General features: G+C 41.7%; 1 protein-coding gene across 1 annotated transcript; it reads right to left on the reverse strand.

The window, feature by feature from the left end:
• Positions 1 to 7,463: 7,463 nt before the first annotated feature.
• On the reverse strand, positions 7,464 to 8,532 carry LOC109180720. The gene is made up of 2 exons (XM_019330429.1): positions 7,753 to 8,532; positions 7,464 to 7,499 (listed from the first exon to the last, which is right to left on the reverse strand). Exons 1-2 carry the CDS (start codon positions 8,530 to 8,532, stop codon positions 7,464 to 7,466), a joined length of 816 nt encoding a protein of 271 aa, XP_019185974.1.
• Positions 8,533 to 19,147: the final 10,615 nt, after the last annotated feature.

Consider the following 19,147-nt stretch of genomic DNA (forward strand, 5'->3'; position numbering starts at 1 on the left):
AATCAGCATGTAACATAGAAAGACAGCCAAAGAACCACTCATGCACTACATTACCTGGCACATATGTAATTGGTAAGCCAACCGCATGGTAAGCTCGCATAGCTTCTGGACAAGTCTCAAAGATATGTAAAGTTGACTCTTCCTCCTACCTGCACATGTGGCACAACAAATTACAGTCAACATGTTTCCTCCTAATAGCATCCCGGGTTGGTAAATAAGATGATGCCAACTGCCAAGTGAAGGCTTTGACCTTTGGTGGTACATTGACATTCCAAAGTACCTTCCAAGGCTTATCATCATGTAGTAAACTCGCTTGACGACGTTAGCTCGATTTTACAGTGTAAGCCCCTTTACTATCCCAATGTCAAACCCAAGAATCAGGGGGTTTACACACACTAATAGGGATTTTTAAAATTAAGCCAGCATCACGTTCAATGAAGATATCCTTGACACAATCCATATCCCATGACGTACCTTCTTCATTAAGTAAGGAAGACACCGATGCACTTGCAATCGCCCCGGGGACCTCTGTTTGTATATATGGATCGTCATCGTCAGGCAGCCAAGGCATGCTACCAATTACTGTGTCATAACCGTTCCCAATCGCACGTCGGCAGCCGTCCTTCATCAAGTCCTGTACAGCCAACAAGCCACGCCAAATATACGATGGATTAGCCCTGTAACACCCCCGATTTCCATACGAATTTAAGCCTTAAACATGCAGATAAACTAACCATAAAACATACACAGCGGAAGACTAGATATGAAATATATGGAAAACGTAGAGTTCTATGCCACGCTCACTCAACAGTGAACGCACAGGCGTAAACATCTGCAACATAATCCAAATATCCAAAAAAAAAAGTAAAAAACAAGAAGTCTAAATTCTAACAAAGGCACGCAGGCCCAAACCATCATAAGGTTCAAGGGATCTATACTAACTTTCTCTAGACCGCACCCTCGTCTACTCAGCACCTGAAAGAACACAAATATATATATGGGACGACGCCCGGTCAGCGAATGATGCTGGTAACCCACGAATACATGTGAAATATCATATGTAGATAGTTTATATATATACAAAATTATTTGCAAAACGGGATATAGTATATATCAATTTCAAAGCCAAGATAGAAGTCAAACACAAGACTCTTTGCACTCACAATAAAGATAAGGGAACACATCCCAATACAATAAGAAGTAATAACGACTCACAAGAACGGCTCAAGGCATAATCTACAATCACACAGTAGATTAACACCCGACATGCATAACACAATTGGATAAGGACACAACCATTGGCAACACATTGCCTTTTTGACAACACATCTCACAAATAGATAAACACACAACAACGGCTACACAAGCCTTCGTGACATCACCCATCACGAATTGATATGCCTTCCTTATGCCCGGTTCAAACCTTATGGCTACCCCCAACCTTATGTCTAGTTCCAACCATTACCTCCAGGACCCTTGTACAACCAAGTCCAACCTTTTCCCAATCGCACGTCGGCAGTCGTCCTTCATCAAGTCCTGTACAGCCAAAAAACCACGCCAAATATAGGACGGATTAGCCCCATCCTTAGCCCCCAAAAAATCAGTGTGTGGATAATAGCGAGCTTTGTATACCTTGGTGACTAGAGAAGAGGGTCTCGTGATGAGATGCTAGGCTTGTTTTCCCAGCAAGGCAAGATTCATTTCGTCCAACGTCCTAAAGCCCATGCCACTTGTGGTCTTAGGAGCACACAAACCTCCCCACGATCGCCACCTTATTCCTTTCCCCGTACCAATCGAGCCTGTCCACCAATATTCGTTCATTAGTGTTTCCATCTCTTTGCACAAACCCACAAGTAAGAGAAACACCATCATAGCGTAAGAGGGCATTTCCTGGACAACATTCTTCAGAAGCACCTCCCTACCTGCACGAGAAAGAAAACGGGAGTTCCAAATTCGAATTTTGGTTAAAATGCGCTCCTTAAAAAAACCGAGGATCTGCTTCTTTCTTCGGCCAATCAAAGATGGCAAGCCCAAGTATCGACCAACAGTATTCCTTTCGCGGACACCCATATTTGCACTAAAACAGATTGTGGACTTATCGAGATTTATTTTCTGGCCAGAGGCTGCTGCATATGTGTCAAGAGCCAACTTTATATTCAAGTTCTCCTGGGCATTTGCCTTGAAAAATAAAAAACAGTCGTCCACGTAGAGTAAATGAGAAATGGACGGTGTTCCCCGAGCCACAGTAATAACATGTAGGTTTCCTTGCCTCATCTGCTTGTCTATAACTCTATAAGCGCACTCAGCCCTTCTGCAACGATTAGAAATAAGTAAGGTGAGAGTGGTTCCCTGAAACTATATTATTACCACCGTTTCAAACGCTTCAAACCCAACTTTTCAAATGAAACCTACACTCATACAAGCATATTGTTTTTAGAAGTATTCTATGAATCAAATTAACCACACACCAAACATGTTGCTCATTTTTTAAATTCAAATATAATATGCTACTGATCATTATTTTCAAATGATGTAAATATATGTATAGATGTTGGGATTATACCTCTAGACCCGGCCCAGTGGAGTGGGTATATTGAGTCTAACCTACTTGGAATAGCAAGGAGTTGAGAAAGAAGAGAGAGGGCGAGGTAGCGAACGACTCATGAGTAATATAATGTTATAGAGAGTAGTTGACCGGCGTTCATGAGAAAAAGCAATTGTGTGGGGCAAAGTGAAATTCAAGAATGGCGTTATAGCATTATTGTATTGTCACACACACACACACACACACACACACACACACACACACACACATATATATATATATATATATATATTGGTTCCTGTGAGAACAGGTCTTCCCGTGCGTCAGTGCTGCATACACCATTAGGTATGCATAAATGCACCATACAGTGTTTGAGAATACACCAGAATGAAATGTCAAAAAATGCACCACAAAAAAAAAAAAAAAATACACCACACATAATGGTGTATTTTCGAACACTATGTGGTGCATTTATGCATACCAAATGGTGTATACCGCACTAACCACACGGGAAAACCTGTTCTCACAGGAACCTGCCTATATATATATATATATATATATATATATATATATATATATATATATGTATATATATTGAAATGGTCCCTTGACTATAGCGAAATTACCAATTTGATCCTTTACTATTTTTTTTTGATCAATTAAGTCCCTCAACATTAAAAAATCTTAACCAATTTGGTCCTCCGTTTGTTTGAGCGTTAGACAACCGTTAACTTGGGACCAAATTGGTAATTCGCTATAGTCAAGGGACCATTTTGGTAATTAACTTTAAGGGTGGGCAATTCGGTTCAGTTTTCTCGAACCGAACCATACCAAACTAGTTAGATTTGGTAATATACCGAACAATAGAACAGTAATAGATTCTTGTATACCGAACGGTTCCGTAAAAACTCGGACCGAACTGAATTGTTCTGTAAAAATCGAACCGAACCAAATACGGTTTGAACTTTGGATTGCAATGTTATTATATATTAGACTTTGGATATGAACTATGTAAACACCACAACACATAATATATAACTTTTGATAACAAACCATAAAGAAACCAAATAAAACATTTACGAGATATACCTGTGAGAATATGAGCCAAACGGCAGAGCAAGCAACAAAGGACTTGGATTTACTTTTTATTTATTTATTTATATATTTATTTATTATTACTATATTTTAAAAAAATCAAACGGTATTCGGTTCTATTCAATTTTTTACCGAACAATTCGGATCGGTTTTTTATCGAACCGTTCGATATACAAGAATCCAATACCGTTCGGTTGTTCGGTATATTACCGAACTAAACTAGTTCGGTACGGTTCGAGAATACTAAACCAAATTGCCTGCCCCTAAAGTTAATTACCAAAATGGTCCCTTGACTATAGCGAAATTACTAATTTGGTCCCAAGTTAACGGATGACTAGCGGTCAAACAAACGGAGGACCAAATTGGTAAAGATTTTTAAAGTTGAGGGACTTAATTGATTAAAAAAATAGTCAAAGACCAAATTGGTAATTTCGCTATAGTCAAGGGACCATTTCATTAATTAACTCTAATATCTATTGTTATAGTATGTTTTCAACTGTACATTTAGATTTTAACATAATTATAATGTACTTAATTATTATTTATTTTTAGAATAAATTTTATTGAAACAATGTATTATTCAAATTTTTATTTAATTTATAATTATTATGAAACTAGTTTTTTAAGCACATTGCGCGATTGGGATAATGCCCAATGTTTTTTTTTTTTTTTAAAAAAAATAAGTACTTTAAAGTATATCAAGGCAAGAATATATTGGAATTGTTCATGCATAGATAATTGAATGTTGAATTTTTGTATTTAAATAGGTAATTCTAAGTTTACAAATGCAAGATTATATAGTCAAGATTGATTATAATTGTCAATCAAATAATTGTATAGGTATGGTTGAAACCAAATACGGGACATAAGGGAGGGTAAATAAAAATTAGGGCATAAAATATTAAATATATACTAATATTGAAGAGCTAAATGCTGATTGTCAAACAAGGATATTGCGAGGTAATTTTCCACTTCAATTTGTTCGGTGATTTGAATACTCTTTTTTGTCAATAAATCCCCCAAGTAGTTAATATGTTAGGAATAAATTGTAAATTTCGATGAGCTGAATGTTTTTTTGAAAAATCAAGTAGTCCCCAATTGTATTCTATTTGAGTCAGGTTGAGTCTACACAGTATGGTGCACCCATATCATGCAACCCATGTACAAGTCTGGAAGATCATAATTTATTTGAAGAAGTTTAGCGGGATTATGGCTTAACACAATTATGATGCGGATAAGTCACCAAGAACCGATGAGATGATGGGATTTCAAATTCAAAATAATAAATTCAATCAGATTACAGAACTTGAGAACGCTAGAGTCCTATAGGAGAAATAACATAATAGTCTCCTACTATTCAGGCTAGGACTATTGACTAAAATACAACCAATAATATTAAAGCATAATATACACATAAAATATTAATATTGCTAACACACCCCCTCAAGCACAAGGGTGGATGCTAACCACATTGAGCTTGTCCCTCAGAGAATGAAAACGCGGAGCTGGAAGGGGTTTGGTGAAGATGTCAGCAAGCTAGTCCTTGGTTGAATTGAAGTTGACGACGAACTCCCCCGAAGAAACTTTATCGCGGACAAAGTGAAAATCAATCTCGACATGCTTCGTTCTGGCGTGGAACACAGGATTAGCGGCTAAGTATGTTGCCCCTAGATTATCACACCATAATGTAGCAGGATCTCCAGTATGTAGACCCAACTCCCGGAGTAAGGATACGACCTAGGTAACTTCAGCAGCTACGTCGGTAAGATCTTTGTACTCGGCCTCTGTTGAGGAGCGTGCAACCGTGCGCTGCTTCTGAGATAGCCAGGAGATGAGGTTAGTCCCAAGGAAGACCGCATAACCACTGGTGGATTTTCGGTCTATAGTACAGCCGGCCCAATCTGAGTCTGAAAATGCATGTATAGCGGAAGACGATGATGGAGATAGACGTAGCCCGTAGTCGAGAGTGCCTTTTACAAACCGGAGGACACGTTTGAGAAGACCCCAATGATCCTGTGTGGGGGAATACATGAACTGACAAAGCCTGTTAACTGAAAATGAAAGATCTGGCCGAGTAATGGTCAAGTACTGCAGAGCCCCTACTATCCGGCGGTATTGAGTCGAATTGTCGAACGGGTCAAGTGTTGGTGTAGCCGGTTGAGTGACTGCAGCCGGAGTAGCCAAGGGTTTACAGTCGGTCATACCCGCACGTGAGAGAACATCAGCCATATACCTCCGTTGAGACAATAGGAAGCCACCATCATCTGACAAAGTCTCAATGCCTAGGAAGAAGGTGGGCTTGCCCAAGTCCCGGATCTTGAACGTAGATGAGAGACGCCGTAAAAGGGAATCAATTAACGCTGAGTCGTTGCCGAACATAATAATATCGTCTACGTAGACGAGTAAGAACACCCTGGAATCACCGTCGGTGTAGTGAAATAACGACACATCAGTTTTGGAGGCAAGGAAACCTGTTGATATTAGGAACTCATGTAGTCGCTTGAACCAAGCCCGAGGAGCCTGTTTCAAGCCATAAAGAAAACGCTGTAAGTGGCACACGTGATCCGGATGTGCAGGATCCTCATATCCCGATGACTGCTTCATGTAAACCGTCTCGGATAGATGCCCATTTAGAAAGGCATTGTGGACATCAAGCTGTCGCATGGTCCATTTGTGAGACACTGCAAGAGAAAATAATATGCGAACAGTGGTTGGTTTAACAACCGGACTGAACGTGTCAAAAAAATCTTCACCAGCCACTTGGTTGAACCCTTTGGCAACCAGGCGCGCTTTGTAGCGCTCTATTGAGCCATCAGCTTTACGCTTGGTGCGAAAAACCCACTTGCAGCCTATGACATTCATGTGCGGTGTTGCCGGGACCAGGTTCCAGGTGTTGTTATGCAGTAGTGCATTAAACTCCTGGTCTATGGCATCCCGCCATTGCGGATGTCCAACTGCTTGGGAGTAACATGTGGGATCTGTGGTGACAGTGAGTGCCTGAAACTGCTCATCTGTTCCACGAGTCTTACGCCAGGTGCGCATGACATGCCCTTCGCTCTGGGATGATTTAGTAGTGGTCTTCCGTTTTCTCCAAGTTGGAGCTGGGGCAGCCTCTTTAGCCATTTGAGGCGGTTCCTGTGCCATGGGTAACTCCATTGGCGGTGGTGGAGCCGGAGTATTAACAACAACAGGACTTGAACCCCAGGGTGTATTGATAGGTTGCTCATCAGTAACCTGTAGAGAAGCCTGCATAGAAAAGGGGAAAGTGGACTCATCAAACCGGACATGACGGCAGCTAAAGATCTTTCCCGTGGATAAGTCTAAGCAGCGGTAACCCCTATAAGAGACTGGGTAACCTAAGAAGACGCATGGTGCAGACCGATATTCCATTTTATAGCGATTGTAGGGCCGCAAATAGGGATAACAGCGGCAACCGAAGACACGGAAAAAGTTATATGTGGGTTAGGTGTTATATAAACGAGAATAGGGCGTTTGAACTGTATGGCTGAAGATGGCAAGTAGTTGATTAAATGGGCTGCTGTTTCAAAAGCATAATCCCAATATTGAAGGGGAGTTGAGCTTTCAGCTAATAAAGCTAAGCCGGTTTCGACAATGTGTCGGTTCCGGCGCTCAACACGACCATTTTGATCGTGTGTATAGGCGCAAGACTGCCTGTGAGTTATGCCAAGAGACTCGAAAACTGTGTGTAATCGGCGATATTCGCCGCCCAAGTCAGACTGAATGGCTTTGATAGAACGGGAAAACCGCCGTTCTACCATTGCCCGAAATAAATTGAACGTTTTATATATGTCTGATTTTAATCTTAGCGGATAAAACCAGCAAAACCGCGAGTAATCGTCTACAAAAAGGACAAAGTAACGAAAACCCGAATTACTGATAACAGAAGACGGACCCCAGATGTCCGTGTACAATAAATCTAAAATATTTTAACTAGTGTTTGAAACTCTATCTAGTGGAAAACGTGCTGATTTTCCGAGTTGGCATGCGGTGCACATTCTTGACGAACTTGTTTTATTTGGCAAAACTGAGCAGCTTTTTAAGACACGCTGGAGGACTTCATGGTGAGGGTGACCCAACCGTTGATGCCACACCTGTGACGACGCTCGGGCGGAGAGAAACACAAAGTGAGACCGGTGAACCAGTAGCTTGTATAACCCGCCCGAGGTTGACCCTTTAAGTAGAATTGTTTGGGTGCTGGAATCCTTCACAAGAAACAAATCTTTATGAAATTCGAAAAACACATCGTTTTCATTAGCAAAACGATAAACAGAAAGCAATGGTAAAGTCAGATTCGGGACATGTAAGATATTTGACATTTGTAGATTTTTAAACCGAGATGGGATTACTGCATGACCCACACGGGAAACATCCAAACCTGCGCCGTTGCCAACTCTGAGTACGTCCCCGCCATTGTACGCCTCGAAATGGTGCAACATCTGTTCATCCGGAGTTGCATGAGACGAGGCACCCGTGTCCGGGTACCAAGCATCGGCTACCTGAGGTTCACCGGCCATTGCAATATTAGCCTGACCTGCATTCAGTTGTGGACGCGCCGTATATCGTTTAAAACAATACATGGCCGTATGGCCGTGTGATCTGCAGATTTGGCAACGAGGTGTGCCGCCGCGCCCTCGTACGTTGCTGTTCCCCCTGCCACAACCATTCCGTCCGCGGCCGCCGGAACCACTGCGGCCACCCGATCCGTGATCGCCGCTATTTCTGCCATGCCCCGCAAAGAACGCCGACGGACTGCCTCCTGCGCCGGACTCGACTGCAAAGTCATCAGAGTGGATAAACTCCTGCGCCTGTAGATGATCGACGAGTTGCGACAAGGAGACGGGGCTGCCAGAGACAGTGAGCGAGCTGGCCATCGCTCGAAATTCTGGTCGTAGTCCACGCAGCACGTATAGGATTTGTTCATCCGGAGACAGTGGACGTCCGGCCAGCGCGAGTGCTTCAACAATAGTCTGGGCTTTGCCAAGATATTCCGCCGGTGAGCTTCCTCCCTGGCGCAAAGTTTGAAACTGCCCGAGAAGACTCAGACAGCGGGCTCGGGTGGTTGATGCCAATGCGGATGTGACCGACTCCCAGACTTCTTTGACAGTGTTCCGGCCGAGCGCGTGATGCATGACTTCGTCCGAGAATGAGGAAATCAGCAGTGATAAAATTGATTGGTCCTATTGGACCCAGGCAGCATGCGCGGGATTCGGAGTCGTGGTTGTCGTTGTCGCGGCATCACCGGAGGCCAAGGTGACGGAGATAGTCTCCGGAGGACACGGGAGACTACCATCAATATATCCCAGTAGTCCTTGGCCACGGAGAAAAGGGAGAAGTTGTGTTCTCCAGAAGAGGTAATTGCACATTGTTAATTTCATAGAAACAAAATGATGCGCAGCTGAGAGTGGGTTTGGTGTCGCCGGCACAGTGGGTACGGCGGGGATGATTGGTTGTTCAGATGAATTTGAAGCCATCGATAGAGTTGTGAGAGAGAGCGGAAACGAATAGGAAAGAGAATCGTAGTCCTATCGCAACTGATACCAGATGAGATGATGGGATTTCAAATTCAAAATAATAAATTCAATCAGATTACAGAACATGAGAACGCTAGAGTCCTATAGGAGAAATAACATAATAGTCTCCTACTATTCAGGCTAGGACTATTGACTAAAATACAACCAATAATATTAAAGCATAATATACACATAAAATATTAATATTGCTAACAGAACCATGCTAGAAGAGTTGGATGATACGCGTGTGAGCTATGTCAAATGATCCTAAGTTCAAATCTCAAGTAAAGAATTTTTACCTTGCTTGGAAGACTATGGACGTCGTATGGGGTACTAACCAGTACCATATGGAAGACTAGCTAAATCGTATTGGAGACTAACCAACATGGGAGACTAGCTAAATCGTATTGGAGACTAGCTAGCTTGGGAGACTAACCAAGATGGAGACTAGCTAGCTTGGGAGACTAACCAAAATCGAGACTAGCTAGCTTGGGAGACTAACCAAGATGGAGACTAGCTAGCTTGGGAGACTATCGTATTGGAGACTAACCAACATGGGAGACTAGCTAAATCGTATTGGAGACTAGCTAAATCGTATTGGAGACTAACCAAAATGGAGACTAGCTAGCTTGGGAGACTAACCAAGATGGAGACTAGCTAGCTTGGGAGACTAACAAAGAAGGAGACTAGCTAGCTTGGGAGACTAACCCAAGAAGGAGACTAGCTAGCTTGGGAGACTAACCTCAAGAAGGAGACTAACCAAGTTGGAGACTAAGTAAAAAGGATAATAACCAAGTTGAATGCACAAGTCTCACTGAAGCCATACACCAGATGAAGAAACACACCAAGTAAGGTGAACCAAGCACAAAGAGCATCTCACCATACACAAACTATGAAGTTTTTACAGAGGTTCCAATATATCATTCTACATGGACTTTCAAGGAGAAAATAACTGATATATTTTCATCTGAACATCATGTAGGAACCGTTGGTAGAAAACAAATAATAATCAAATAAAAAATTGACTATTATTTTCTGGAAAGAAGGGAAGAAAAATTTGAAGAAAATTGGCTAGTGTTTGGTGTTGGGTTTTTGCAAGAGTCAAGTGTGCACTCTTTCCTTAAAACCTTATTTGCCACCTCCCGTAGATGCTAGGAGCGTTGTGGCCTAGGCTTCCCAGGATAAAACTTGCTATGATCCAATGTTTGAGCATTCAAACAAAGGATCCGGCGAGCAAGACAATGGCTATGAACACAGTATGGCTTAAAGAAAGAGTAGAAGCAGAGAGGTTTTGAGGCTAAAAGATGAACTTTCGTGTTCTATGTTTCTGTGTGTAAAACTCTACTGCCTCTAGCCTCTCTTATATAGGGTTGAAGGAGCCAATAGCCTTTATTATGGCAATTAAAAATGACATTAAAGTTGCCTTCCAACAGCTATAACAGCAGGCCACTACCTGGGAATTGAATTCAGAATTCAAAATTGGAATTAATAGACCTATTAATTCCATAACAGATGATTCAATCCCCTCAACAGTCACAACTTTCGGGTTCCTGACCGTTAGCGTACACAGGGTTCGGTCTCAACTTTCGACCTCATCCAGTTTCGGCCCTTGCACCTTTCGTCAGGTGCGCACACGAGCTCGGGCTTGAATCAAGCCTTTTTCAATCTCTGCTAGTTGGAATTTGATTTGCACCCCCCCCCCCCCCCCCCGCGCGAGAGAGCCTCTATGCTATACAATTCTACAAGCTTCAAAAGAGCTCTTGTATATAAGGGGGGAAAATCTTCATTTCAAAGCAATGTGGGACAAAAGCACACTTTTTCCCTTCATTTTCCAACTCAAATGGGTCTACTTTGAGAATCAATATCTCATTCACCCATTATCCGTTTTGAGCGTACAATATATCGATCTCTTCGTCTCACTACGAAGAATCCGAATCCACTTTAACCCGACCCAAATCGGAAGTGGACCCCACTGATAATTGTACCACAAAATAGCCACTTAACATGCCATTTTATGCCATTTTTAGCTATTTTTCCAACAATCCCCCACATGAATGAAAAATTGATTTTCGGGGTATTTTGAAATTGGAAACAACTGTGTTCAAACGGTCGATCCCTGCATAGGATAGGTAGGGAGTCACTATACCCTTTGAACCTTCCCTCGTAAAGACATGTTTACTCTACTGGCTGTACGGTAGAACGCGATGTCTTTGAACCGACTGCCGTTTGTGTAGACGATGACATATCTCACACAGGAATCTCCCAACCATGCTCTTGCTCTCATGAGTGTGCCCGTTTTGGTCGTGGGTCACCGTTCCTGGTTCTGCGAGAGTTTCTAAAGAATTATGCCCAACAATTCTCCTTTGAAGCGACCCTCACTTCTCTCTAACATAGGTGATTCTTTCTCGAGTATCCCACATACTCAAGAATCATTAAAGCATTAATATGCTAGCCTCTTGCGGGAGTCACTGTTTTAACGAGGAGTGGTAGGGAGTCCGAGACCCCTACAGTGACGCGCTCCGTTCTATAATTTAGTTGTCCCATTGAACCTAGGTGCCAGCTAGGTTGGGTATCCACTATAGAACTTTTTAGTCCAAGGGCAGTAGACCCATTCCTCATGTCAACTTCTCCACAACTTCTCTTCCTAACCCTTTGGTCAGCGGATCCGCTATATTGTCTTTTGACTTTACGTAGTCAATCGAGACAACACCAGTTGTGAGCAGTTGTCTAATGGTATTATGTCTACGACGCACATGTCTAGACTTACCATTATACATATGACTCTGTACTCTCCCAATTGTGGCTTGACTATCGCAATGCACACATATTGGAGGTACCGGTCTTTCCCAATTAGGAATATCCTCTATAAAATGGCTTAGCCATTCAGCCTCTTCACAACCTTTGTCCAAGGCTATCAGCTCAGATTCCATCATGGATCTAGCTATCACAGTTTGCTTAGAGGATTTCCATGCAACGGCTGCACCGGCTAGTGTAAACACGTAGCCACTCGTGGACTTAGAGTCCTTAATATCAGATATCCAATTCGCGTCGCTATACCCTTCAAGTACAGCGGGATATCTCCCGTAGTGCAGTCCAAGATCACGAGTATACCTCAAGTATCTCATAACCTTTACTATTGCCTTCCAGTGCATAGCACCGGGGTTACTCGTATATCTACTGAGCTTACTAACCGCATAGGCAATATCCGGCCTAGTACAGCTCATAAGATACATCAAACTACCAATAACCTGAGCATATTCCACTTGTGAAATACCTTCTCCGTGGTTCTTGGTTAGATGAATGTTTGTATCAAATGGTGTCCTAGCTACTTGACTATCATCCTTGTTAAATTTCTCAAGGATTTTGTCAATATAATGTGATTGGCTCAACACGAGACCATCAGGTCTTCTAATGATTCTAATCCCGAGGATTAAATCGGCCAAACCCATATCCTTCATGTCAAATCTCGTATTTAACATGTTTTTGGTAGACTTGATCATCTGATCATTACTACCAACGATGAGAATATCATCGACATATAAACAAAGGATGACGTAGCCGTCTATCGTTTCCTTAACGTAGACGCATTTGTCACTTTCGTTTATTTTAAACCCGTTAGTTAACATCGCATGGTCAAACTTCTCGTGCCACTGCTTAGGCGCTTGTTTTAAACCATAAAGCGATTTAACCAACTTACACACTTTCCTCTCTTGGCCCGGAACCATGAACCCTTCGGGTTGTTCCATATAGATTTCCTCATCTAATTCGCCATTTAGGAAAGCGGTCTTCACATCCATTTGATGAACTTCCAAGTTCCGCAACGCGGCTATGGCAAGTATCATCCTAATGGAGTTTATTCTCGTCACGGGAGAATACGTGTCGAAGTAATCGAGGCCCTCGCGTTGCTTGTAACCCTTGATTACAAGCCTAGCCTTATACTTCTCGATGGAACCGTCCGGTTTCATCTTCCTTTTAAAGACCCACTTGGATCCTAAGGGTTTACTACCCGGAGGAAGATCAACCAGTTCCCAAGTGTGATTCTGTAGAATAGAATCCACTTCACTCTTTATAGCCTCTTTCCACATTGGTCCTTCCGTAGAAGTCACGGCTTCTACATACGTTCGAGGCTCGTTCTCTATCAAGCAAGATAGAAAATCGGGTTCATTTTCTAATAAACAAGTTAGAGTACCCGAATCGTACTCTAACAAGTAAGTTAGAAAATCAGGACCGAATGATTTTCCAACTCTCGCCCGCTTACTGCGTCTCGGCTCGAGCTCGGGTTCTCTCTCGGATTCCCCACTATCATTATCCATAGTTTCGTCAAACGTTCGTTTTGACGTACTTGGTCCCTCGTTGGACCTACAAGGAAATATATTTTCGAAAAAATATGCATTCCTTGATTCTATTATCGTGTTCTCGTGTACATCCGGATTATTGGACTCGTGTACTAAGAACCGATAAGCACTACTATTATGTGCATAGCCAATAAAGATACAGTCCACCGTCTTAGGACCTATCTTTACTTTCTTAGGTGTTGGCATCAAAACTTTGGCAAGACACCCTCACACTTTCAGGTACTGGTAGGAAGGTTTCCTACCGTTCCACAGCTCATAAGGAGTCTTATCGAGCTTCTTTCGGGGTACCTTATTCAAAAGGTAATTACTTGTCAAAATAGCCTCACCCCAAGCATCTTGAGGTAGGCCCGAACTTATAAGCATCGCATTCATCATATCTTTCAATGTACGATTCTTTCGTTCGGCAACACCGTTCGATTGAGGTGAGTAAGGTGCAGTACGCTCGTGTATTATACCTACACTCGCACAGAAGTCACCAATAGGTGCTTCGTACTCACCACCTCTATCGCTTCTAACCTTCTTAATTCTCCGATTAAGTTGGTTTTCCACTTCATTCTTATAAAGAACGAATTTATCAACGGCTTCATCTTTGCTCTTAAGCAAATACACATAGCAGTATCGTGTGCTATCGTCGATAAATGTGATAAAATACTTACTACCACCTCTCGTTTGTATCGATCTAAAATCGCACAAATCACTATGGATTAATTCTAGTGGTTCAGTTTCCCTTTCAACTGACTTGAAAGGTACTTTCGTTAGTTTTGCCTCAACACAAATTTCACACTTGTTATTTGTGTCAATTTGAAAGTTAGGAATATGGTCCATGCTAATTAATCTACGCATAGAATTAAAATTAACATGACCTAGTCTACCATGCCATAAATTGGAAGACTCAAGCAAGTAAACAGAATTAACTTTGCTTTTATTGATAACAGGAATTACACTGAGCTTAAACAGCCCATCAGTTACATATCCTTTACCAACAAACATTCCTAACTTGGACAAAACTACTTTGTCTGACTCGAACACCATGCGAAAGACATGCTTATTCAACAGAGAGCCAGACACAAGATTATTCCTCAGCTCAGGAACATATAGCACGTTGTTCAACGTCAGTTCCTTCCCGGAAGTCATCTTCAGAACCACCTTGCCCATGCCTTCCACAGCAGACTGAGCAGAGTTTCCCATCCACACCTTTTCACCCTCAACGGTCTCAAAGGTGTTGAACATCTCTCGGTTGCAACACAAGTGTCTGGTTGCACCGGTATCAATGAACCACTCACGAGGGTTTGAACCCACGAGGTTCACTTCTGTCACCATAGCCGAAAGGCTAATCTCGACCTCCTTCTGACTGCTATCTCCAACAACATTGGCTTCAGAACTCTTGTTCTTCTTCCTTGGAGCCTTGCATTCAGATGCTATGTGGCCATGCTTGCCACAATTGTAGCATTCACTAGGAAACTTGTTCTTGGTAACACCACCTTTCGGACCTAGCTTTCGCTTGTCCTTCTTGTTCCTCTTGGAGCTCTTACCGTGCTCCACAACGTTGGCCTTGGCGCCAACAACAATAGGAACTTTCCTATCATTCGTCCTGTTCCCTTCCTCAATCCTGAGTCGCTGGATCAGGTCCTCCAGATTCATCTCCTTTCGCTTATGCTTAAGGTAGTTCTTGAAGTCCTTCCACCCTGGAGGCAACAAATGGATCACATATCCCACTTGGAAGGCTTCACTTAGCACCATGCCCTCGTCACGAATCTCATCAAAGATTAATTGCAAATCTTCTACCTGACTTAGCACGGTCTTTGAATCAACCATTTTGAAGTTGAGGAATCGGCCAACTACAAATTTCTTTGAGCCGGCATCCTCACTTCGGTATTTATGATCCAAAGCTTCCCACAACGCTTTTGACATGCTTATCTTTCGATATACATCATATAGCGTGTCACACAATCCATTCAGGATGTAGTTTCGGCAAAGGAAGTCCGAATCCTTCCAATAGTCAACCGCCATCACGGATTGTGCATCTTGTTCCTTCAACTCGGGAACACTCTCGGACAAGAACCTTGCCAGGCCGAGAGTTGCTAGGTAGAACAACATCTTCTGTTGCCACCTCTTGAAGTTCGAACCCACACCGATGAACTTCTCCGGCTTTTCAGCCGAACCACTCGGTACCGAAGGTACCCGAGACATAGGAATATATCCCTCAGTGCTCCCACCATCTTGTGAACCAACGTTCACTGGTGTAGCTTGGGAATTAGCAACATTGTTGCCGTTTCCTCCATTGTTGTTCTCAACAACATTTTCTTCCCCATTGTTAACGATTGGCAACTCGGGGTTCTCCATTTCTTCAAGGAAATTCGAGAAAACAACCAACGGGAAAACAAGAAATAAGGTTTTAAGATTGTAGGAACCGTTGGTAGAAAACAAATAATAATCAAATAAAAAATTGACTATTATTTTCTGGAAAGAAGGGAAGAAAAATTTGAAGAAAATTGGCTAGTGTTTGGTGTTGGGTTTTTGCAAGAGTCATGTGTGCACTCTTTCCTTAAAACCTTATTTGCCACCTCCCGTAGATGCTAGGAGCGTTGTGGCCTAGGCTTACCAGGATAAAACTTGCTATGATCCAATGTTTGAGCATTCAAACAAAGGATCCGGCGAGCAAGACAATGGCTATGAACACATTATGGCTTAAAGAAAGAGTAGAAGCAGAGAGGTTTTGAGGCTAAAAATGAACTTTCGTGTTCTATGTTTCTGTGTGTAAAACTCTACTGCCTCTACCCTCTCTTATATAGGGTTGAAGGAGCCAATAGCCTTTATTATGGCAATTAAAAATGACATTAAAGCTGCCTTCCAACAGCTATAACAGCAGGCCACTACCTGGGAATTGAATTCAGAATTCAAAATTGGAATTAATAGACAATTAATTCCGTAACAGATGATTCAATCCCCTCAATAGTCAGAACTTTCGGGTTCCTGACCGTTAGCGTACAGGGTTCGGTCTCAACTTTCGACCTCATCCAGTTTCGGCCCTTGCACCTTTCGTGGACTCTGTTGCACGAGAGTTGTGCTCTCGGTGCACCACAACCTCTCGTGCTCTCTTGTAGCACGAGAGTAGGTGTGCTCTCGGTTCAGGTGGCTGTTGCACGAGATTTGTGCTCTCGGCGCACCACAACCTCTCGTGCTCTCTTGTAGCACGAGAGTAGGTGTGCTCTCGGTTCGGTTCTGGCCGAACCCGAACCAAGTGGCTATACCAGTTGGAAAATGATACCGAAGTTTGGCATAACTTAGCCCGCAAGGCCAGCCAATTTCCGGACGACATTCGTGCCCCCAGGTGCCGGCGCACACGAGCTCGGGCTTGAATCAAGCCTTTTTCAATCTCTGCTAGTTGGAATTTGATTTGCAACCCCCCGCCCCGCGCGAGAGAGCCTCTATGCTATACAATTCTACAAGCTTCAAAAGATCTCTTGTATATAAGGGGGGAAAATCTTCATTCCAAAGCAATGTGGGACAAAAGCACACTTTTTCCCTTCATTTTCCAACTCAAATGGGTCTACTTTGAGAATCAATATCTCATTCACCCATTATCCGTTTTGAGCGTACAATATATCGATCTCTTCGTCTCACTACGAAGAATCCGAATCCACTTTAACCCGACCCAAATCGGAAGTGGACCCCACTAATAATTGTACCACAAAATAGCCACTTAACATGCCATTTTATGCCATTTTTAGCTATTTTTTCCAACACATCAATCTTTTTATGGTGGAACCGGAGGCGCTCGAAGGAAGCTGATTCACGAAGATATTGCTTCATACTCAAGCAAGAATCAGCAGATAAATTATTTGATCAACTTGATATGTCAGAACATTAATGAAGGACAAGAAATGTCAAGCTTGCCGCGCCGAACTTATTCAAATTTTGGAGGCTACAAAATTCAAGACACGGCAACGGGCAAAATATTCAAATCATCTGACAAAAGGCGAAAAGGCTTCTACCTAATATTTCAGATCAAGTTGACAATTTTATTTTGATCAACTACATACGAAGATGGACGATCGAGATCGAAAGTTGATCAATGGGCAAATAGCTTTCATTGGCTATAAATTGTCCAAGCAGACTTGAAGACAAGTACAGATTCAACACTTGACCCCTATTGAGCGATTTTCAAATTGAGTACGGCTAAGACATACAAGAAAGAGATACAATCAATATTTCTAATTAGCCGAAAAGGGGGAAACAGAGCTTCATAGAATTACATTCAAGTCTGAGTGAGAGGGAAAATTTTTATTCCTTTGTAATATTCTCTACTGAGTGTAGAAAGATGGCGGAGTAACTAGAGAGAGTGAAAAACCCTGGTTGAGTGTAGCTTTGTGCGTAGCACTCGTTGTAAAGGCCAGAGTAACAAGAGGAGCTTATGAAAACCCTGTGAGAGCGTAGCTTTGTGCGTAGTTCTCGTGGTGTAGGAGTACAGCTTGGTGCGAAGTACTCGGGAAGGCGAAGTAACAAGAGGAGCTTGCGAAAAACCTTGGAGGAGTGTAGCTTTGTGCGAAGCACTCGGAGAAGTGTCGGTGGACACTTATTCACTATTGTATCTAGGTGATCGAAGAATAGTGAACTTCCTCCTTGAAGTGAAAGGAGAAGAGTGGAGTAGGAGAATTACACCATCTCTGAACCACTATAGATCTCTCTCTCTCTATTTACTTACTGCTTATATATTTCGTGCATGCTTATTTTAACTGCGAACTAACCTGATTGCGATTTATTGCATATCTTTATCTGTCTGGGTTTAATAGTTCCCACGTTTGCATGCAAGCCAAACTTTAAGTACATCATCTTTGAACTATATCAAGTGTTTCTAACGTGTTGCATGTTTAGAATCTCTCTTTGAGCACCACACTTAGGCATAACACTTTACCGCTATCTATTCCGCTTCACACTCTAAGTTGTTTATCTTGTTGGTGCTTGTTACTTAGAGTTGAAATTATCAAAGTGTTATTTGCCTTGTGTGTTTTTGAAGAAAGTTGAAAAAGTTAGAGAAGTCTATTCACCCCCCCCCCCCCCTCTAGACTTCTCGCCACCTATTTGGGACCAACATAATATGATTGGCTTAATTATATATATATATATTTTTATTATTTTAAAACAATCATTATTATTTTGCCAAAAAAAAACAATTATTATTATTATTATTATTATTATTAATATTATTATTATTATTATTATTATTATTATTATTATTATTATTATTATTATTATTATTATTATTATTATTATTATTATTATTATTATTATTATTATTATTATGTATACTCTTAGGTCATTTTACATGTTAATCTAAAAAGCTAATTTTTTCAAATATCTTTTTACCAACCGTTAATATAATTTGCTGGTCAAATCCGCTAATATAATCCGCTAATGCTAACCACTAACTGTTGATTGTCAAACTAGGACATTACGAGGCAGTTCTCACTTCATTTTGTTTTGTGATTTGAATACTCTTTGTCAACAAATCTCTCAAATAGTTAACATAATTGGTTTTATTAATTATATTTTTTAAAATTTTTTCACGATATTAATAAAATATTTGTTAAATAAATATATAGCATTATTTTGTATTATAA

This window comes from Ipomoea nil, unplaced genomic scaffold, assembly GCF_001879475.1.
Source record: "Ipomoea nil cultivar Tokyo-kokei standard unplaced genomic scaffold, Asagao_1.1 scaffold1034, whole genome shotgun sequence".
Lineage (NCBI taxonomy): Eukaryota > Viridiplantae > Streptophyta > Magnoliopsida > Solanales > Convolvulaceae > Ipomoea > Ipomoea nil.